The sequence below is a fragment of the Oncorhynchus clarkii genome, chromosome 8 (assembly GCF_045791955.1).
Source record: "Oncorhynchus clarkii lewisi isolate Uvic-CL-2024 chromosome 8, UVic_Ocla_1.0, whole genome shotgun sequence".
Lineage (NCBI taxonomy): Eukaryota > Metazoa > Chordata > Actinopteri > Salmoniformes > Salmonidae > Oncorhynchus > Oncorhynchus clarkii.
In genome coordinates this window covers 32,253,113-32,277,339 of record NC_092154.1, presented here as the reverse complement: position 1 = coordinate 32,277,339, position 24,227 = coordinate 32,253,113, and the positions used below count along the sequence as shown (strand labels likewise).

Here is a 24,227-nt window from a genome sequence, read left to right as displayed (position 1 = left end):
ATGCGTAAATTGATGGGGTAACATCGGAGCAAAACTACTCAAATTTGAGGATTAAGCAGTGGGAAAGCAGTGGATGCGTAATCCGTTCACCAGCACTGAAGAGACTCCGGTTCTTAAGGATTGGAGCTGTCCTGTGACCAAGGCCTGCGCGCTCGTTTTAATGAGATGCGGTTGTCCTCATTCTGGCTGTTCAGCAACTCTGCAAGATGGGAGAAACTCCCCAAATACAGGTGTGCCAAGTTTTAGCATCACACATAAGAATACTCAAGGCTCTAATCTCACCCAAAGGTGCTTCAACAAAGTACTGAGTAAATGGTCTGAATACTTATTCAGTTTTTTATTTTCAATCAATTTACAAAAAAATCTAAAAACCTGTTTTTGCTTTGTCATTGTGCGGTATTGTGTGTAGTTTGATGAGGGAAAAAACGATGTTATACATTTTAGAATAAGGCTGTAACGTAACAACATGTGGGAAAAGTCAATAGTTCTGAATGCTCTCCAAAGGCACTATAGATGATTAATTTCTTTGACGCAAAGAGTTGCCTCGGGACTGCAGGTGTTCCGTGTTCTGAACGTGTAGGCCTACATTTTTATTTTATTTATTTATTTCACCTGTATTTAACCAGGTAGGAAAGTTGAGAACAAGTTCTCATTTAAAATTGCGACCTGGCCAAGATAAAGCAAAGCAGTTCGACACATACAACGACACAGAGTTACACATGGAGTAAAACAAACATACAGTCAATAATACAGTATAAACAAGTATATATACAAATGCAAAAAAAGGCCATGGTGGCAAAGTAAATACAATATAGCAAGTAAAACCTTGGAATGGTAGATGTGCAGTGGAAGAATGTGCAAAGTAGAAATAAAAATAATGTGGTGCAAAGGAGCAAAATAAATAAATAAATAAAACAAATACAGTAGGGAAAGAGGTAGTTGTTTGAGCTAAATTATAGGTGGGCTATGTACAGGTGCAGTAATCTGTGAGCTGCTCTGACAGTTGGTGCTTAAAGCTAGTGAGGGAGATAAGTGTTTCCAGTTTCAGAGATTTTTGTAGTTTGTTCCAGTCATTGGCAGCAGAGAACTGGAAGGAGAGGAACATGGATTACGGTGGGACCGTTTGTATCGATTTCAAGAAAAAGATGGGCGCCTGGAGAGACCAGTGAGTGGATAGAGGCATTTGCGATTTCAAATGTCAGTCATCTCATCTGTTTTAATTGAAAACTAATTTGATGTGCGGGCTCTGTCTAAAACCTTCATGTGATTCAATATCATCTGCTATATCCTGGATTCTGTGTAACAGTGTCATTGGAAAGTAGGATTTCACTGATCTTTGTAGCAACAGTTGGGCCTTAAACCTCTCGGGCAAGCATCGACGACTGAGGGCCAGCTTTTAAACTATGGTTAAAGGAGCCTGGCATTTGGAAATGTTATGAGAGAGTAAATTTGAAGCTTTCAGTAAACTTTCGTTGTCTGTGAAATTATTGTGCAACATTTTTGTTTGGCTGGTCTTACATATCACACAGACCGGTTTTGGCAGGCAGCTGTTATTTTAAACAAATCCAGGCAGAAAGAAAGAGAGCTTGCAGGTTGTATAGAAGGGCAATCTTGTGTGTGTGTGTTTGATTAACTTGGTCTCAGAGCATTTTGTGTTATTCTGTACAAAAGTCTGTATATAAATCCAAGACATGCCATTATGTTTCGTATGGTAAGCATTCATTTGTGGATGTCCATATAATATGTTACAAATTATAATTTCTATTATATGTTACAAATTTGCAAAACATATATGTTCCAATTTCTCAAATTGTACAATATGTTACAAATTGGCTAAACTTACAAATTCTAGCTAGGTGGCTAATGTTAATTAGCTGGCTAACATTAGATAGGCTAGGTGTTAGGGTTAGGGGTTAGTGTTAAGTTTAAGAGTTGAGTTAAAGGGTTAGAGCTAGGGCAAGGGTTAGCTAACAGGGTTAGGGATAGGGGAAGGGTTAGCTAAAAGGGTTAAGGTTAGGGTTAGGAGAAGGGTTAGCTAACATGCTAAGTAGATGCAAAGTAGCTAAAAAGTAGTAAGTAGTTGAACATTTGCTAATTATCTAAAATTCTAAAGTTGCCCTTGATGAGATTCAAACTCACAACATTTAGGTTGCTAGATGGTCGCGTTATGCGCCCACCCATCCACCCCGACTAACCACCCTACTTTTGTTTTTGTCCTAAGAAGCCATCTGTCTTATGTAACCATACCAAACGTAACATATCATACTCATTTGAGTGTCCTGGATTTACAATTCCTATGTCACGTCTAGTCTATGAGAACAGGCTTTGGTGTACAGTAACTATACTTAGACATGGTAATACAATTTCTTTACTGCCGCATGCATAGTTCAGTGCATTGAACAAGTAGGCCCATGGCAAGTATTTATCTGAGTCAAGTATATACAGTATTCCAGTCAAATATGCAGCAGACCATGAAAAAAACCTGATCATATCGAAGACTCACAGGTTTCAGGTATGACACAGATGCAAACAGTGTCGAAGTAACACAAGTTTATTTCTAATACAGGGGCAGGCAAACAACAGGTCAGTAATAAAGAAAGGGTGCAACAGGTCCAGAACGGCAGGCAGTCTCAGGGTCAGGGCAGGCAGGGGTCAATAATCCAGAGAGGTGTGGCAAGATATAGAGCTGCAGGCAGGCTCAGGGTCAGGGCAGGCAGAAAGGTCAAAACCGGGAAAGACTAGAAAACAGGAACAAGAACAGACAGGCGCAAGGGGACAAACACTGGTAGGTTTCACGAAACAAAAAGAAACTGGCAACAGACAAACAGAGAACACAGGTATAAATACACTGGGGATAATGGGGAAGATGGGCCACACCTAGAAGGGGGTGGAGACAAGCACAAAGGCAGGTGATACAGATCAGGGTGTGACATAAAACAAATATGCTGCAAACAGACCGGCTCGTTTGAGAAAGGCTGGTATAGGCTATGGATCATTTTATTGAGACCACACTCGGCACTCTTGATATTGTGTGCCTAGCAGAGAATCAGGGACACACATCGGGCACATAATAAATGAATTCTCAAACCCTGAGCAATATGACATTTCATTGATTACAAATGACATGACCCTCGCCTGGAATACATTTCAAAAGTACTAAACCCTCCCCCTGACTGAAATAGAAATATCATGAGCCTCACCCATTTTCCTCTGGGTAACTATTGTGTACATTTCGACCTCTCCCGAATAATGTTTAATCAAATCAAATCAAATCAAATTTATTTATATAGCCCTGACATCAGCTGATATCTCAAAGTGCTGTACAGAAACCCAGCCTAAAACCCCAAACAGCAAGCAATGCAGGTGTAGAAGCATGACACTCTTCTAGTCTGGATATCAGCTGATTTTGTGTTCTTTGAGAGGAAGATAAGTTATTAGGCTTGCAGGAAACACAAATAAGTGACCTTCATCTGCTACAGAGTTATAAACATCAGCTCTGTACAGAGTTATAAAACAGTAGTAAAGCAATCACAGCAGTCAAAGTACTTAATCACATCCAACAGTAGCCATAAACTAATAAACTCCTTGTACCTGGACCTTAAGTAACTTCTCTGGCATCAAACAGTATCAACAAAAATAAGAACACTTACCCCACAGTTTGGGAACCACTGCCTAAACTAAATATTAACTTTAGTAATCTTACATTTTTCCATTACAGTCATTAATTCAATTTTAATCTCAATTCAAAGGTTATTGTATGAAATAATGTTCTGAAACATGTCAAATTGACAACATGTCAAATGGACTCTAATGGCAGCTAGAGGGTGAAATATATGTTGGACATGTTCAAGCACGTTACAGGAAGGAGACCAACCAACCTGTGAATATCAGGTGATTTGCCCCTAAGACATTTCACAGGATGAACACATTAGAAGTATAGACAAACTCTTATTAAAAGCAGTGTTTTTCATGACTTGTTTTATTCCTTACATAGTAAGGTACAACGTCTTCAGCGTATAAGCATTGCTGTCTGATCAAATTAATATGCTGTGGATTAGATATCATATCTCTATGATGTGGTATAGGCTTACTGATAAATGGGACCTGACTATGTCGTGATCCTGTGGATTTAGTTGACCACACGCTCTGGTATTCCCCTCCAGTTGTTCAAACAACCTCTGTGCTGTCACATTGCATTAGCTATACTAGAGTGCTCTGCATGGAAGGTTTCAATGGAAACACAGCGAGCAGCACTTCATGGGATGTCTTTGTCCAATAAACCACAGACATAGATGATAATGTGTAGTGGTACCCCAGAGTCATCTGGTCTCCAAATGTAGAGAATGAGTAAACAACACTAGCTGCACCCCTCTGGCGGCACCCCATCATTCAGTGCAATTTGAATGAGGATAGACAGTGAAGCTACCACCACAGAAACTTCAACTCAACAACCCCCCAGTAAATCAGGGGTCTTTGGATGCTGCTAATATTCTCAACTCGGAAGCATTAAAAAACATTCCTGTGGGAAATTATGGGTTACACTACACACATCAAAAGGAAAATAAAAGGAATTGGGCCACCCCATGCCATTGCCATAAACACTGAAGGGAAACAAACTGCTTAAATAGCTAGGGAAGGGAGCAGAAGGGTGATTAGGGAAGTTGGATCCGCAGGTGGGTGGTGAGTTGAAAGGAGAGGGGTCAGAAACTACAAAGCGATTCATTACAATTTTAAAAGCTTCTTTGAAAACGAAAATAAATCATAATTAAACAACAGTGGGATGGATCATACAGCCATCTTAGACTCAACAACCCTGAAGCAACTATCAGCAGATTCAAAATAATAACTCAAAAAAGAGAACACCCAAAAATACATTTTTAGATACTTTTAAAACATTCACGTGGAAAAAAGCAATGGGAATGGATGTTTTCCCAAAGAATTCTATTTAACATTTTGAGACAAAATAGCACCCCTTTTACACAAATGACAACACACATCACTCAATTTACAGTACATTGGGTGCAGGTACAGAGCCAATGAGCAGGGTCACCGGTTAGTCGAGGTAATTGAGGTAATACGTACATGTAGGTAGAGTTAAAGTGACTATGCATAGATAATAAACAGAGAATAGCAGCAGCGTAAAAGGGGGGGGGGGCAATGCAAAAAGTCTGGGTAGCCATATGATTAGCTATTCACTAGTCTTATGGCTTGGGGGTAGAAGCTGTTGAGAAGTCTTTTGGACCTAGACTTGGCACTCCGATATCGCTTGCCGTGCGGTAGCGGAGTGAACAGTCTATGACTAGAGTGGCTGGTGTCTTTGACCGTTTTTAGGGCCTACCTCTGACACTACCTGGTATAGAGGTCCTGGATGGCAGGAAGCTTGGCCCCAGTGATGTACTGGGCCGTATGCACTACCCGCTGTAGTGCCTTGCGGTTGGATGCTGAACAGTTGCCATACCAGGCAGTGATGCAACCAGTCAGGATGCTCTCGATGGTGCAGCTGTAGAACTTTGAGAATCTGAGGACCCATGCCAAATCTTTTCAGTCTCCTGAGGGGGAATAGGCTTTATCGTGCCCTCTTCACGACTGTCTTAGTGTGCTTGGACCATGATAGTTTATTGGTGATGTGGACACCAAGAAACTTGCTCTACTACAGCCCTGTCGATGAGAATGAGGGCGTGCTCGGTCCTCCTTTTCCTGTAGTCCACAATCATCTGCTTTTGTCTGTATCGAGTTGAGGGAGATGTTGTTGTCCTTGCTCCACACGGCCAGATTTCTGACCTCCACCCTATAGGCTGCCTCATCGTTGTCGGTGATCAGGAAACTTAATGATGGTGTTGGGGTTGTGCCTGGCCGTGCAGTCATGAGTGAACAGGGACTACAGGAGGTGACTGAGCACGCACCCCTGAGGGGCCCGTGTTGAGGATTAGCATGGTGGATGTGTTGTTACCTACCCTTACCACCTGCAGGCAGCCCGTCAGGAAGTCCAGGATCCAGTTGCAGAGGGAGGTGTTTAGTCCCAGGGTCCTTAGCTTATTGATGAGCTTTGAGGGCACTATGGTGTTGAATGCTGAGCTTTAGTCAATGAATAGCATTCTTACATAGGTGTTCCTTTTGTCCAGGTGGGAAAGGGCAGTGTGGAGTGCAATAGAGACTGCATCATCTGTGAATCTGTTGGGGCGGTATGCAAATTGAAGTGGGTCTAGGGTTTCTGGGATAATGGTGTTGATGTGGGCCATGACAGGCATTTCAAAGCATTTCATGGCTGCAGACGTGAGTGCTACGGGTTGGTAGTCATTAAGGCAGGCTACCTTAGTGTTCTTGGGCACAGGGACTACAGTGGTCTGCTTGAAACATGTTGGTATTACAGACTCACACAGGGAGAGTATGAAAATGTCAGTGAAAACACTTGCCAGTTGGTCAGTGCATGCTCAGAGTACACATCCTGGTAATTTGTCTGGCCATGCGGCCTTGTGAACGTTGACCTGTTTAAAGGTCTTACTCACATCGGCTATGGAGAGCGTGATCACACAGTCGTCCGGAACAGATGACGCACTCTTGCATGTTTTCATGTTACTTGCCTCGAAGCGAGCAGAGAAGTAATTTAGCTTGTCTGGTAGGGTCGTGCCACTGGGAACCTCACGGCTGTGCTTCTCTTTTAAGTCTGTAATAGATGGCAAGCATCCATCCGACAAGTGTCGTAGCCGGTGTAGTACGATTCGATCTTAGTCCTTGTATTGACTATTTTTTTTCCATTTTTTTCACCTTTATTTAACCAGGTAGGCTAGTTGAGAACAAGTTCTCATTTGCAACTGTGACCTGGCCAAGATAAAGCATAGCAATTCGACACATACAACAACACAGAGTTACACATGGAATAAACAAAACATAGTCAATAATACAGTAGAACAAAAGAAAACAAAAAGTCTATATACAGTGAGTACAAATGAGGTGTATAGTGTTGTATAGCGTTTATCTGTTTGCTTATGGCCGTATGCGATCTTAGTGCCTGCATCGGTTTGTGGTGGTAAATAGACAGCTACGAAGAATACAGATGAAAACTCTCTTGGTAAATAGTGTGGTCTACAGCTTATCATGAGACCCTCTACCTCGGGCGAGCAAAACCTTGAGACTTTGTTAGATATCATGCACCAGATGTTGTTTACATACAGTATATACATAGACCGTCACCCCTTGTCTTACCAGAGGCTACTGTTATATCCTGCTGATACAGTGTATAACCCACCAGCTGTATGTTATTCATGTCGTTGTTCAAGCCACGACTCTGTGAAACATAAGATATTACAGTTTCTAATGTCCCGTTGGTAGGATATACAGTTGAAGTCGGAAGTTTACATACACCGTAGCCAACTACATTTAAACTCAGTTTTTCACAATTCCTGACATTTAATCATAGTAAAAATTCCCTGTCTTGGGTTAGTTAGGATCAACACTTTTTTTTAAGAATGTGAAATGTCAGAATAATAGTAGAGAGAATGATTTATTTCAGCTTTTATTTATTTCATCACATTCCCAGTGGGTCAGAAGTTTACATACAATCAATTACTTTTTGGTAGCGTTCCCTTTCAATTGTTTAACTTGGGTCAAACGTTTCAGGTAGCCATCCACAAGCTTCCCACAATAAGTTGGGTGAATTTTGACCCATTCCTCCTGACAGAGCTGGTGTAACTGAATCAGGTTTGTAGGCCTCCTTGCTCGCACACACTTTTTCAGTTCTGCCCACAATTTTTTTATGGAATTGGGGTCAGGGCTTTGTGTTGGCCACTCCAGTACCTTGACTTTGTTGTCCTTAAGCCATTTTTCCACAACTTTGGAAGTATGCTTGGGGTCATTGTCCATTTGGAAGACCCATTTGCGACCAAGCTTTAACCTCTTGACTGATGTCTTGAGATGTTGCTTCAATATATCCACATAATTTTCCTTGCTATTGATGCCATCTATTTTTGTGAAGTGCACCAGTCCCTCCTGCAGCAAAGCACCCCCACAACATGATGCTGCCACCCCCGTGCTTCATGGTTGGTATGGTGTTCTTCGGCTTGCAAGCATCCCCCTTTTTCCTCCAAACATAACGATGGTCATTATGGCCAAACAGTTCTATGTGTGTTTCATCAGACCAGAGGACCTTTCTCCAAAAAGTATGATCTTTGTCCCCATGTGCAGTTGCAAACCGTAGTCTGGCTTTTTTATGGCGATTTTGGAGCAGTGGCTTCTTCCTTGCTGAGTGGCCTTTCAGGTTAGGGCGATAGGGGACTCGTTTTACTGTGGATATAGATTATTTTGTACCTGTTTCCTCCAGCATTTTCACAAGGTCCTCACAAGCACTGAGTTTGAAGGTAAGCCTTGAAATACATCCACAGTTACACCTCCAATTGACTCAAATTATGTCAATTAGCCTATCAGAAGCTTGTAAAGCCGTGACATTCTTTGGATTTTTCCAAGCTGTTTAAAGGCACAGTCAACTTAGTGTATGTACATTTCTGACCCACTGGAATTGTGATACAGTGAGTTATAAGTTAAATAATCTGTCTATAAACAATTGTTGGAAAATTGACTTGTGTCATGCACAGACTAGATGTCCTAACCAATTTGCCAAAACTATAGTTTGTTAACAAGAAATTTGTGGAGTGGTTGAAAAACGAGTTTTAATGACTCCAACCTAAGTGTATGCAAACTTCTGACTTCAACTGTATATATCTTGTGTAAATTTATCCGGTGTATATACGTATAGATTGCATTTGGATTACTGTTACAGTGCAATTTGGTATTCTTTCCAACATTTCTTGATACATTTTTTGTTGTTGTATTTTTTGTGTACTTGTTTGACATTTTACTGCATTGTTGGGAGCTAGTAAGATAAGCATTTTGCTGTACCCGCTATAACATTTGCTAAACCGTGTATGATTTGTCTATAGACAAAGAATGATTGCAATCCACACTTTGGTTTTGATAAACTAACCACTAACTTTTAGCAACATTAGCATTGTGCCAACAATTCCTGAAATCGGTAAACTATCACTTATAGTAATGTCGGCTCAGGAATGATGTTCTTACTAGTGGTTGTCTGTTCCTTGTTATTATCATAAGACGTGCAACGTTCTGTGAGCTGTCCAATCAAACTGATATGAACATGAAGAGTCCCTGTCAATATCACTGCAAAGAAATCTTAGATCCCTTTGAAAATAATGTTCTGAGTTACATGTTTCGAAATCCTATGTCCTTGTTTATAAAAGTGATACATTTTTATGGGCTGTACACGTACTGTTTGTTAGTGTAAGTGGGCTCCGTGTCCAAATCTATGTTTATCAGTGCAACCAGACCGGTTGTGAGATGACTGTGCATCCTTTCCTGGAAGTGTACTGTTGAGATTCAGTTTGATATCTTGTTGCACTTGGAGCCATAATTTACTTGTTTTCTTCATTCTGTAGTTCAATAAAAATAACCATTTGGAGAGATTCAGTACATATGGAGCATTAGAGCTAAACCTACAGTAAATAAGACACATCTCTTCCTAACTTCAATGGTCCAGTGAAATTCACAAACATACATTTTTCATAATTTTGTTTTAAGCCTTCCCCAAACCATAGACCTAACCTTAACCTCTAAATGTCATTCGGAGAGCGGGGTTCTACTAAGCTAACATATTATATTTTTTTAAAGATCGTCATATCATGGATTTTATTTGGAATTTTAGGGCCCCTTTAGGTATCAAAAGCAATTATTTATAGCTCATAGAAAGGCATTGACTAACGAATTTGTAAATGGCAAAAAAACATCTCACAAGTAATTAGGTTTCAAAGTGTCTGTCCTATTGTCACGCCCTGACCTTAGAGAGCCGTTTTATTTCTCTATTTGGTTAGGTCAGGGTGTGATGTGGGGTGGGCATTCTATGTTCTATTTTCTATGTTTTGTAATTCTTTGTTTTGGCCGGGCATGGTTCTCAATCAGGGACAGCTGTCTATTGTTGTCTCTGATTGGGAATCATACTTGTCTTTGTGGGTAGTTAACTTTGTTTGTGGCACTTAGCCCTGTAAGCTTCACGGTTGTGCAGTTTGTTTCTTGTTTTGTTGGAGACATCCCAAATAAAAGGAAAATGTACCATCACCACGCTGCACCTTGGTCTTCTTCCAGCAACGGCCATGACACCTATATCTAGGATTTATAAGAAAGCTCAGGAAATATATATATATATAGATTTGTACACATATTTAACCCCTTATTTTTGTTGGGACAAAACTACCTCCGTACTTCCATTAATTTGTATGGGTTACCTTCAGGGTTACCTCCCGTGACACTTGTGGTAGAGCAAAACTAATACCATCGTGTTCATGAGAGTCATCTTTCCATCGAGTGGTCATATTCATTTGTAGGCCAAACAGTTCGGCCGCTACACAGGTTTTTGTGAGAAGACCGATATTCAGGATGTCTCACAGTGGGACAAACACCGCTGTAGCTTGCCCACCTTCCACCGCAGATGCAGAAGGCCTTATGGCGGCTACAGGGTGTACGTGTGTAGATTTACCCGCCTGCATGTTCGTGGGTGGAGTGTTTTTCTTTGCCTGCAGCGGAGTCTTTTCGTTGCGTTACACCCAGAGAGGAAGTCTGCCTTGGAGGGAAGATGGCAGAAGTGGTTGATGAGTTAGAATTAAGCAGAGTGTCCAGTAAACTTGGTGAAGACCAATGTTCTGAATCTGTCGTGCGAGGGTAAAAACCAAAACGTCCACTGGGGTCCTGAGGACTGAGTTTGGGAAACCCTGGGCTACATAGTTGTTACAGTACACATTTGATAGACCTCATGTTCCTGTTCAATACTAATGGAAACGCTAATTTTATACAAAGGTTCTTCTGGCCTTGATGACACCAAGAGGTTGGCGCCAAACTTAAGAACAGGGCTACCGCACACAAAGCTATCGTAGACAACCCTGATGCTACGCTCGAAGACAGGAATAAGTACAAAAAGGCCTGCTATAACCTCCGCAGTGTAATCAAATGAGCAAAATGACAATATAGGAATAATATTACACAGGCTCCGATGCCCGCTGCATGTGGCAGGGGTTACAGTCCATTACGGATTACAAGGGAAGACCCAATCTGCCCAATGACGCCTCTACCAGACGAACATAACGCATTTTATGCACGCTTTGACAACAACATCGAGCCGGGTGTGAGGGCCGTCACCCACCCAGAGGATTGGGTGATCTCCCTCTCACAACATGCTATTCCAGGGCACGTTCTCAGAGGATGCGCAGAACAGCTGGCAGGCATATTCACGGTCATTTTCAATCTCTCATGGTGGTTGATGGTGCCTGGACGGTGCGTTGGGTGTCATTTGCAGATAGAAATGTGTTCAACGTCCACTGAAGTAGCTAGCAAGTTTACTAGATATCTACATTAGTTACCTTGGTAACCAAAGACATAGACTTGCTAGTTAGCTAAACAAACCATCAGTCCTAGCTTGCTATAATGAACATTTAATACAACACTGCAATAATGTTTTCAATTGGACTTTGCTTTCAAAAGCAGCTCAAACATAGAACATGTAAGAATGAACTATAGCCATTGAATTCTACCTTGCTGATATACCATGCGTTATAGGGAAATAATGCACACTCTAGAGTGCCCTTCAAGCCAATCAGAAGTGAGTATTCAACAATGCCATTGTCTAAATTAGATAATGAAGTGGGTGGTTCGAGCCCTGAATTTGGATTTGGCTGACAGCCGTGGTATATCAGACCTTTTTTCAGATTGGAGTGCAGTTGTGAGTCGCCTTTTGATTTGTACCCACCTCCTAAGGATGATGAGTCTCTTCAGCTTTGGCTCAAAACATTGAACTTGAAGAAACCACCAAACCGTGTGTGTGTTCCTGTCACTTCGTGGACAAGAGGCCGACTGAAGAGCATCCTTTCACTGAGAAGTGGTTGGGCTATTTTGCTCCAGTACAGACCAGAAGGTGACGTCTCATCAGGACATCAACAAATACAGGCAATGTAGCTGTTAGATAGCTGCTGCTTGCTAACTATTGTCACAGATGGGGTGTTCTGAATCAGGCAGAAATTTGCTAGCTTAGCTAACGATGTTAGTAGTAGGTAGCCACTCCTAAGTCCTAACATATTGTAACTAGCTATACACTGTACTCACTTAGCTAGCTAGCTTGGGGGCAGCCCATCTGATACAGTGTGCTCACTAACTAGCCTAGCTAGTTAGTCCCTACATTATTAGCTATCCAACAACTAATGTCTGACAATGTCTCCCCCATGCCATGACTATCCCCATCATTGCTGGCATGCCACTGGTGATGCTCATGAAATGTCTAACTAGCTAAATTATTAAATGTTCAATTGTTTTTTTTTACCTAACCATGACCAGTAGGCTCTCTGTGTATTTTTGTTTTGTTAAACTTGTGATCTCTCTTATATTTGCTTGACAGATGAAGACAACTGTGATGATGCAGAGTCTGATCTGAGTGTGCCAATGCCACCGCAGCATAAAGATGGAGGTTCCAGCACTGACTGATCACAGCTACGTGTCAAGAGAACCAGTTAACAAGCCCACCTGCCACAAACAAACCCGATGTGGTAGTGCACAGCCATTGACCCATACCATCCTGAAGAATGACACTAGCTCAGTGTTGTATACTGGCCTTCTTAGTGTTTTCCTTGACCGTGTAGAAGAAATTCTACATGGCTATCTTAAAAATGCATATCACTGATCAAATACTGATAACCTTTATGAAGCTGAAGCTGAATCTTCTCCAGGGTGATCTTGCTGAAGGCTTTGTTGTGTCCCAGGGAGTAGTGAGCAGAATATTTTCCTACTGGATTGACACAATAGAGGAGCACATGAGGATCTATATTCCATGACTGCCGAGGGAGACAATCCAGAACACAATGCCTCAGTGCTTCAAAGAGAAGTTCCACAACACTACATGCATCATCGACTGCTCTGAAACCACTCTTCAGAAAGCACACAATACTATCAAGTATTTGGTTGTCATTGCTCCATGTGGACTCATTATGTTCATTTCTCCTGCATATGGAGGCAGATGCAGTGACAAGTTCATCACCCAAAACTCTGGCTTCCTGGATTACCTTAGGCCTGGCAATGAAGTAATGACAGACAGGGGCTTCACCATCTGAGAACTGCTGTATGAGAGAAAGGTAAACCTTGCCATACCAGCCTTCACTCAGAAAGGAGGCCAGCTGTCTGATGAGGATGTCACAAGCACGAGAAGGATAACTAATGTATACGTATACATGTTGAGAGAGTTATCAAACGACACAAGGTGTTCAAAAATACTCTCCCAGACTGTTCCCATCAACCTGACACACAAAATGGACAACGTCCTTAGAATCTGTGCAGCACTTGTTGACATGCAGGTTGAGATCATTCATGAGAAAGCTGAGTGAGCAGTGAGAATGTTCATACATCCTAAATGTGACTTTATACACTATAATGTATGTGTGTGTATGAATGTATATATATATACAAGACATAAAAAACACCATGAAGAATTATGCAAATATAATCAGGTAAATGTGCATATATGAATAGAACTGTACAATACAACAACAAAAAACACAGAGTTATACTTAGATAAGGTAGAGCTAACAGAGTGAGCTTTAGAACCCAAAATAACACAAAATAAGAACTATTTAAAAACAAAGTATTAGGCTCCGAGCCTAGATACCACACAAAATAACATATTTGGAGCACAGACTTAGTCTGCCTGACTAGATCTCATATGGTGTCCTTGGCAGCATATCTGTGAAATAAAATGTATTCAGTTTAGGGATAACATCAGCACAGAACTTCACATCAAAAGGCACATCAATAACAACCTGCTCAGATGGAGCCCAGACAGCAGTTTGTGTCTCTCCAGTCCTGTGCAGAACATGCCCATTTGCACCTGCATGTAGTACCGAATGAACACCATCCACCAGCTTCACATCATGAGTTTGCTAGAGAACAGTTCAGTCAGAGATTCACACTTCTTACTCAGAACAGGACATTTTATCTAGAAGTTCTTGAGAGTTTAACACTATCTGGGCTTGCAGAAAGCCATGGCTCATTGACACTCACTACTGTGCCTCTACTCTCTAGACTAAGCCCACAGCTCTCCATCAATGTGTAGGCCACCTGCTTGTTCTCCTTGCCATATGTGCTTGCTGCGTTCCCATGGAACCCGGGGAAGAGATGCTGCCGCACAAAGTAGTGACTTCCTCCAAGCTGGCACATTTCCACTCCTCCAGCTTAACAAAAACATTCTAAAATGACAAGCATTTCTGACACTGCATGTTGATGCCGTGTTCAGTGCCTTAGACCGCTGTGCCACTCGGGAGCCCTATAACGGACTACCATTCAAATTGGAGTTAATGACAATGCAATACATAAAAGACTATAAATCACAACTTAAAGCAACCACTAAGACGAACTGTCAACAGACAAACAGAGAACACGGGTATAAATACACAGGGGATAATGGGGCAGATGGGCGACACCTGGAGGGGGGTGGAGACAATCACAAAGACAGGTGAAACAGATCAGGGTGTGACTGTACCCTCCCTCTATGGGCGCCACTTGGCGTCTCACCTGGACGCATACCTGGTTGACCGGGGTGCTGGTGGTGGAAGTCGGCGATGAGGGCTGGATCCAGGATTTCTCTAGCGGGGACCCAGCAGCTCTCCCCCTTGCCATAACCCTCCCAGTCAACCAGGTACTGGAAATCCCTGCCTCGTGGTCGAACACTCAGGAAGCGTCTCACCGTGTATGCCGTATGGCCATCAATGACACAGGGAGGAGGGGTGGGCCTGGAAACAGAAGACAAAGGGCTGCAACACACGGGCTTAATCCTAGACACATGGAAAGTATGGTGAATACAGAGGGTACGGGGTAACAAAAGACAAACAGCAGTGGGGCTAATGACTCTAGAGATGGGAAACGGACCGATGAAATGGGGGGAAAGTTTACGGGACTCCACCTACAAGGGCAGGTCGCGGGTGGAGAGCCATACCCTCTGCCCGAGCCAATAGCGTGGAGCAGGGGTCCGATGGCAATCTGCTTGTCGTCTATACCTGGTAGTGGTCTTCAGCAGAGTGGCCTGGGCTCTCTTCCAGGTACGGCAACAGTGGGGGATGAACATCTGGGCAGAGGGATTGCTGACTTCTTCCTCTTGCTCTGGGAAGAGCGGAGGCTGGTATCCCAAGGAACACTTGAAGTGTGAAAGACCCGTGGCAGAGCAAGGGAGGGTGTTGCGAGCATACTCAACCCATACCAGTTGTTGACTCCAGGTGGGAGGGTTGGCGAAGTCTAGGCAGCATCTCTCGTCTCCAAGTCCTGGTTGGCTCGCTCTAACTGGCCATTGGACTGGGGGTGGAATCCAGAGGACAGGCTGGCCGACAACCCAATGAGCATGCAGAACGCCTTCCAGAACCGGGGTGAGAACTGCGGACCCCGGTCGGAGACCATGTCCACCGGGAATCTGTGGATCCGGCAGATGTGCTGCACCATAAGCTGGGCGGAATGGGGAGAGGAATGAAGTGGGTGGCTTTGGAAAACCGGTCGACCACAGTCAGGATGGCCATATTTCCATCAGACAGGGGGAGACTCGTGACGAAATCCAGAGATATATGGGACCACAGACGATGAGGGCCAGGCAGTGGTTGGAGAAGACCAGCTGGAGCTTGCCGAGGAGTATTGTTCTGTGTGCAGACCGTGCAGGCGCCAACAAACGCGGCAAGATATGGAACCATAGTAGGCCACCAAGAGCGTTGTCGCACGAAAGCCAGGGTCTGACGAGAACCCGGGTGTCAAGCAAGCCTGGGGGAATGGGCCCACTTCAGGACCGCGAAGCGGACAGTGTCAGGCACAAACATCCGGTTATCTGGGCCCCCCAAGGGTTTGGCTGGGAACACAGCGCCTCCCGGACCGGTTTCCCTATAACCCAACTGAGTGCCGTCGCCAGACACGAGGTGGATAGGATGGTCTCGGGCTCCGGCGTGGTAACCGTGTGGTTATAGTGGTGAGACAGGGCCTCCGGCTTGACATTCTTGGACCCCGGCCGGTCGGAGAAGGAAAAGTTGAACCGGGTAAACAACAGGGCCCATCTCGATTGCCTGGAGTTGAGGCGCTTGGTGGTTCGGAGATACTCCAGGTTTTTGTGGTCGGTCCACACAATGAACGGATGTTCCTCCCCTTCTATCCAGTGCCTTCATTCCTCCAACACCATCTTCACCGCGTGATGCTCCCGATTCCCCACATCGTAGTTCCTCTCCGTGGCTTTGAGGCGGTGGGAGAAGAAGGCGCAGGGGTGCAGCTTAAGGTCCAGGGTACAACGTTGGGACAGGACAGCCCCCACTCCGACATCCTTATTATCGGCCTCCACCACAAACTGATGGGAAGGGTCAGGATGAACCAGGATAGGAGCAGTGGTGAAGCGGTGTTTAAGGTCCCGGAACGTCCGGTCAGTGGCAGATGACCACGTGAACGAAATCTTGGTAGAGGTGAGTGCAGACAGGGGGAAGGCCAGGGTGCTGTAACCCCAGATAAAGTGGCGATAAAAGTTGGCGAAACCCCAGGAAGCATTGCAGCTGCACCCTGGACGTAGGGCCAATCCACCACCGCCCTCACCTTCTTGGGATCCATCTGGACACTCCCAGCAGAGATGATGTAGCCCAGAAAGGAATGGTGGAGCAATGGAACTCGCACTTTACTGCCTTAACAAACAACTGGTTCTCCAGAAGGTGCTGGAGAACCTTTCAGACATGGAGCACGTGTTCTTGGGGGGAGTGGGAGAAGACGAGGATGTCATCAATGTAGACAAAGACGAACCGGTTCAGCATGTCACGGAGAACATCATTCACCAGAGCTTGGAACATTGCAGGGGCGTTGGTGAGGCCAAAAGGCCAGACCAGGTATTCGTAGTGGCTGCTAGCTGTGTTGAAGGCGGTCTTCCACTCGTCCCCCTCTCGTATCCGCACGAGGTGGTAGGCGTTTTGTAGATCCAGCATGGAGAAAACAATGGCCCCCTGGATCGGCTTGAAGGCCGGGGAAATGAGTGGTAGCGGATAATGATTCTTCACAGTAATGTCATTGAGTCCCCGGTAGTCAATGCATGGGCGCAGGGTCTTGTCCTTTTTCTCCACGAAGAAGAAACCTTTCCCAGCGGGAGAGGAAGAGTGACGGATATATCCTGTAGCTTGGGAGTCCCCAATGTAGGTCTCCATAGCCTTGGTCTCTTGTCCCGACAGAGAGTACAGACATCCAAGGGGCGGCTTGTTGGTCAATCCCGCAGTCATAGAGGCGGTGTGGCGGAAGGGAAGTGGCCCGGGACTTGCTGAACACCTGCCGGAGGTCCTGGTACTCCGTGGGAATGGCTGAGAGGTCCGGGGCAACTTCCGAGCCCCCAGGAAGATGTCCAGGGGCAGATTGCGCCGACTTCAGACAATGGGCGTGGCAGAACAGACTCAAGCCCATGATAGCACCCGTAGACCAGTTAATTTTTTATTTTTTATTTATCCGTTATTTTACCAGGTATGTTGACTGAGAACACATTTTCATTTACTGCAACGACCTGGGGAGTAGTTACAGGGGAGAGGAGGGGGATGAATGAGCCAAACTGGGGATTATTAGGTGACCGTGATGGTTTGAGGGCCGGATTGGGAATTTAGCCAGGACACCGGGGTTAACACCACTCCTCTTACAATAAGTGCCATGGGAACCTTAATGACCTCAGAGAGTCAGGACACCCGTTTAACGTCCCATCCAAAAGACAGCACCCTACACAGGGAAGTGTCCCCAATCACTGCCCTGGGTCATTGGGATATTTTTATTTTATTTCATTTTTTTATAGACCAAGAGGAATGAGGGGATTGTGTCGCTGGAGCCAGGAGAATGGTCTCGCTGTGATTCCCTGATACACATAGTTTGATGGGATTGGTGTTATGGGTGACCTGACCAATAGAGCACCCGTCCAGTGCTCTAAGTCCCTGGACGTGGGAGCGGAATCGAATTTCCTCTCCATCCGTCATTCCCACAATCGCCCATCGATGCAGATGGTCAAAGCCATGAGGGAGTCAAGATCTGTGGGTAAATCCCGAGCAGCAAGCTCGTCCTTAACCTCCTCCGAGACGCAGTGCAGGAACATGTCGAACAGTGCTTCCTGGTTCCACGCAGTCTCCGCGGCCAACATGCGGAAATCCACAGCATAGTTGGCCACTCTGCGGGTATCCTGCCGGAGCTGGATTAGCTTCTAGGCAGCTTCTCTCCCGGAGAATGGGGCATCAAAAACCTTCCTCACCTCCCCCATGAACCCCTCCAAACTCATGCACATGGCCGGCTGTTGTTCTCATACGGCGGTGGCCCAGGTGAGAGCCTTCCCAGACATCAGCGTGATGAGGTTGGCTATCTTGGAGTGATCTGAGGAGGGCTGAAAATAAACCCGACAGGTGCTCTCCATTAAAGCATTCCGGGGGAGGTAAACAAGACTTCCAGGAAGGTGGAGTGGTCGGTGGGGCGGCACTGCTAACCGCCAAGTTTTAGGGGTGGTACAGGTTGGCAGGCAGGCTCAGGGGCAGGCAGAGTGGTCAGGCAGGCAATGGTCAAAACCTCGAGGGCGAGAAAAATAGAGACTGGTAAAGCAGGAGCTAAGACACAAAAACACTGGTTGACTTGACAAATAAGACGAACTGGCAACAGACAAACAGAGAACACAGGTATAAATACACAGGGGATAATGGGGAAGATGGGCGACTCCTTAAGGGGGGTGGAGACAATCACAAAGACAGGTGAAACAGATCAGGGTGTGACATAATGCAAACATTCAATACAATACATACACATTATATTTGGTTCTCCAATCAACAGCCAGTTTAAGATTAGCCGACTTGTGATTGTCATTGACCTTCATAAATACAGTAAATACTCGACCCATTCATCCAGAAGTAGTTTGGTCAAAATTTTAATTTTAGTCCTATAAAGTGCTGAAAATAAAGCTTTTTTAATAAATCAATTATAGAAATAGACACATAATGAATTCTTAAAATGCTAAGTCCTATTCCAAATGCATATTGTGTGGGTATAACCCATGTATGTGACCAATAAAATTTGATTCGATTTGATTTGACCCCAAAGTCTGATCTCTTCCTAGATCTATTCCAATCTCAGCTACATGTATGCTGACACTTCCATGTTGATCTGAGCTTTGCTGTTGGAAACTACAGTGTCAGACATGGAAGTCAGTAAGTGAATGTCCCCTATATTATTGAAGACACTGCACTTCAGTGTCCGGGTGTCCTTTCAACCAGTCAGTGGATGTCTGACAAATCACTTCCTGTGACCTCTTGGGCTCCTGCTGATGTCAGAGGGTTATTATCTTAAATCCTTCAAGAGTGGGTCATTGGCCCCCTAGTCCAATATGCCTGACACTATGGGCTTGTTTGAGTGGTAGGGGGCGAAAGCAACCCACTGTAGACCAAAGTCGTGGAGTGAAGTCGGAGGAGGTGTATCTGCGACAGCCAAAAGTCGGACACTGTAGTTTCCAACAGCAAAGCTAAGATCAACATGGCAGTGTCAACAAACTTGTAGCTGCTATTGTTTATAAAAGTTTGTCTGTATAAATATCAAAATACACTTTTCTGTACCCCCATATCACACACTCACAAACTGGAAACATAACTTGTGTACAATTCATTGGTTCTTGAGAGTTCTCAAATATCACTTTTCATTTGTATCCCCTGTAACTTTAGAATCGTTCAAAGTTGATTCCTGTTTCAGTCATGTATCTGACCACATGCGCGTGGGTCAAAAACATTTTTAAAGAATGATTGGTTGACCAATAGTGCCTCGCACAATGCAGGTAATGGCTGCATGGTGCAGTTGGTGAGAAGCAACTGCAGCGACTTGAAGACGACTTCATCAAGAACTGCATGACATTTGATCACATGATTTTTGTGAAGTTCATGCTGTCGACATGTAGTCACAAGACAGACCATTTTTATAACCATAATGCAACACACTTTGAAAGACGGTGACCAATGATGGTCAACGACATGACGAAAGTGATCCGCTCCAACGTGCCCTATGTCTTGTCCACTCCCTCCACATCGTCGTTCTGGAGCTCGATAAGTGGGCTTGGCAGAGGGAGTTTGGGCCCAACTGGGAGAGACTTTTCCTGGGGGAATGTGGAGGCCTCTGGAGGCCTCTGGGCCTTACTCAGTGTCAGCTTTCTCCAGAGGAAGCGCAGCACTGATGGCCTGAGGATGATGAAGACCCAAGGGTTGATGATGGAGTTGAAGGACAGCAGGCGAAGCACAGCGAGGTCGGTGGCATGGCTCTCCTTTGACCTGCCTGTAAAGTTGACATACACACGGAGCTATATGGGGGAAAAGGGAAAAGGCATCACAGTCGGTTATTCAGAATTTCAAAATCAACAAAACCATATAATGGTCATCAATTAGGACAGACCAAATGTTTCATTATTATTTATTGCAATCCAGGTAGTCTTGGTAGTAGTAAGTAGACTTAGGCTATAACAGGTGCAAGAAAACTACAGTAAGTAGGACGCAGCGGTCTAAGGCACTGCATCTCAGTGCTTGAGGCATCACTACAGACACCCTGGTTCGAATCCAGGCTGTATCACAACCGGCTATGATTGGGAGTCCCAAAGGGCGGCGCACAATTGGCCCAGTGTCGTCCGGTTTGGCTGGTGTAGGCCATCATTGTAAATAAGAATTTGTTCTTAACTGACTTGCCTAGTTAAATAAAGGTTCAATAAAATATCAATTAAAAGGGCCTGGCAGTGGCGGTCTTACCATTAGGCAGAAAAGTAAATACCTTCAGGCCTCACATCACAAAGGCACCTCATGAGCTTTGCATAATTTTAAAACCAGCTGGAAGCTTCAAAAGTTAAGATTGAAATGGGAAGGGAGGGGGGTTTTGCATGGCCACTGTGCCCAGCAGTGGCGGTCGATGCCATATAAGATAAGGTTTTTAAGGTTTTTAAAGATTTTTTATTTTCATGAGCATGACCTTATTTCTATTACAGCATATTGGATGACTGTCATTCATAATCCATTCACCCAGTTCAATGTATCAGCAATAGGTTTAGGCTACGATATGATACTCAAATTTTACCTATACCCTAGCCAATGAATGAAAGTCTACAACGTAGTGCACACAGGTCGATAGAAAACAATTGAGGTGACAGACAGTGACACATTCAATACCGGCTTGCACACTCTTGCCTGCATCTATCTGATATAGGGTGTAATCATTAGTCCAACAGTTGCAAACGAGAGTTTCCCTTCGCTTGTGGACTTCAATGCACAACACATCAGCTGTATATGACCATGCAAAAAAACCTTTCCAAACAAAACCATATCATAACCGCTACACACAGCCTACATTGTTGTCACCATATTAACTAAAGTAATGTCATAGTCAACATAGCTAATAGAACTAACGCTTTAGTAAACCCGCTATGCAGTAACCTTGCAGTGTCAATAAGCAGTTTAGCACTTACACCGGCGGGCCCAGATGGCAATAAATTAGTAGAACCAAAAGCTTACCTTGACTTGGAAGAGTTCCAGTGTTGTGTTGGATAGTCATAGCCAGCTAGCTAACATAGCATCCCTCTGTTTGAGTAGGCTAAACTAGTGAAACAAAGTATTTTGGAATAAATTCATTTGTACAAAACTGGTTAACTATTGTCTTTCTCTCTCTTTGAGTCAACTACTCACCACATTCTATGCACTGCTTGCTAGCTGTAGCTTATGCTTTCAGTACTAGATTCATTCTCTGATCCTTTCACTGGGTGTACAACATGTCAGTTCATGCTACAAGAGCTCTGATAGGTTGGAGGACGTCCTCCGGAAGTTATGTTATACTCCTAAGTTATAATTACTGTGTAAGGCTATGGAAAGGGGTGAGAAGAACCATGAGCCTCCTAGGTTTCATAATTCATAATAGATCAATATACATATATTTCATATCAATATTAAAATCCAAGTTTTTCTCATAATAGTAGAAACAAATGTTATTAATTACCCAAGGACTGGTTCATAATAATGGACTATTTCACCCTGGCAGAGCTCCCATGCATTGTTGCATGTGATGTGATTGCAAATGTGACTTTCATTTAAATTAAGCTGCAGCAATGAGGTGCATTCAGATTGGGGCCTGAGACTGGTCTCTGCCTGGGGCCTCCAAATCAATGTCTGCCTCTGGGCCCTGGTAATATGTAATCAATAAATAATAATAATTTGTCAATGGTATTGCTCCATGTAGGTTATGCCTTTTGTTCTGTGCAAGTTACATTTTAAATGATGGCTTATTTCTAGATGTAGCAGAAGCAGAAGTGGTGATGTGGAAGACCACAAGAAAAACCTCCACTGCACATGTGACTTTCTCAATATATTCCACATTTAGACCAGCTTTATCGAAACGAATGATCTTACTTACCACTAAAGGAAACGAACATATGACGAAAGCCACTGTTATGAACACCAGTAGCAGAAGATGCTCCACTTCCTCAGTCATAGCGAAGGATTTTTGGTAGAACCGTATCCGTCGCGTAACTCCCCCACGGTGCGCTTTGCACATCCGATACATTATAATCAAATGGTAGACGACAGATAAGTTACTAACTAGTGTCGTCGAAATCATGATAAGAGCCAATGACGCATACACACCGACGTAGACTTTGTGTTGGGTCACGTTTGGGTTCATGTCAAAGAAGCACCAAGTCCCCGGGCAATATTGGACGTAGTCTCCAAAGCCCATAAAAGGTGCTAGGCAGAAGAAGATGCAGACCAGATAGATGAGTGGAATGGTGATATATCCGCAGCGCTTTGTCAAGTGCCGCTCGTAAAAATACGGCTGTCCAAAGGAGAGGTAGCGCTCCAAAGCCATGGCACACAGAATGGCCAAAGTGGCGAGGCTGAAAAAAGTCATGCTGAAACCAAAGTAGGCGCATACTGCTCTGTTTTTACTCATATCTACCAAGGTCCTGTTTTGTGTATAAGAGGCTAGTACAAGAGGACTGATGGATAAGGAACCTAGTAGATCTGTAGTCACCAGTGCAGTCACCAGCACCTGGAACAAGGATGGAATTTGCCGCCGGCGCCGCATCTCCAAAAGGACCAAGGCGATTAAATTGCCTAGTACCTCCGCAGAGAAGATTGCCGCGGAGATATAGGGATTCCCCGACGAGACAGTGACTCTGTCATGGCAGGTTATACTATCATTGTATTCCATAACAACTGGTCGTAGCCTACTCCCCTAATCTTGAACTGATAAATATCCCTTTTGCTCACATAAGTGCAAACAAAAGAGGAATTAAGTCCGCATCCAACTCTTTCACTGCCATGAGAAATGAGGCTCATGCTGGCTCCTCTGGTGTCAACAAAAACTGATGTTAATCTTTCCGGCACAACCCAGTCACCCACCCACTCACACACAACCATGCGTGTTATGGTGCTGAGAGTGCAGTACTGTCACACACTGGCAGCCCACTCAGAATAGAGAGGGCGCCCCCGTGCATTTAATTTGTTTTCGCTTTTTGTTCATTTGTATTTAAAAAATATATTTTTTGTAGGCCTATGCAGCCTCCGTTTGTATAGGCCTACAAGTCAATAGAGGTGGCTGGTGGCAGGGTAGTAATGGCTGGAAACGAATTTCTGGGCGTGTATATCAAACACATCCAACAAATGGTTTCCATGTGTTAGATACCATTCCATTCTAGCCATTACTATGAGCAGCCCTCCCCAAACCAGCCTCCTGTTCTTTCCGGGATGTTTTTTTCATGAAGAAGATGCTGAATAAAGATAAAGTATAAAGATAATGTAGAAGACAAGGCATGCACACATGACTGTAAGTCACTTTGAAAAAAGTATCTACTAAATGGCAAATGTTGCTATTAATATATTATAGATAACGCAATCTGACAGAGGTTTCACATGTATGGAAGGAATCACAGTTATCCCATCTCCCTGTTCCTAAGGTAAGACTGTCAACCACAGACAATATATCAGTTCTATATCTATGCTGTCAATGGTCAACCATCCCATACAAACCAATAGCTCTGGGGCTGTATGTATCAAGCATCAAAGTGCTGATATAGGATCAGTTCCTGCCCCGTGTCCATGTAATCTTATTCATTTTCATCTAAAAATCTAAATTGATCCTAAATCAGTACTTCTACTCTGAAACCATTT

General features: G+C 44.0%; 1 protein-coding gene across 1 annotated transcript; it reads right to left on the bottom strand.

Annotated features, from left to right (window-relative positions):
• Nucleotides 1–18,957: 18,957 nt before the first annotated feature.
• Nucleotides 18,958–23,417, bottom strand: LOC139415637 (prostaglandin E2 receptor EP2 subtype-like). The gene is made up of 2 exons (XM_071163751.1): nucleotides 22,474–23,417; nucleotides 18,958–20,386 (listed from the first exon to the last, which is right to left on the bottom strand). The coding sequence occupies exons 1-2, from the start codon at nucleotides 23,266–23,268 to the stop codon at nucleotides 20,093–20,095; spliced, it is 1,089 nt and encodes a 362-aa protein (XP_071019852.1). The 5' UTR covers nucleotides 23,269–23,417; the 3' UTR covers nucleotides 18,958–20,092.
• Nucleotides 23,418–24,227: the final 810 nt, after the last annotated feature.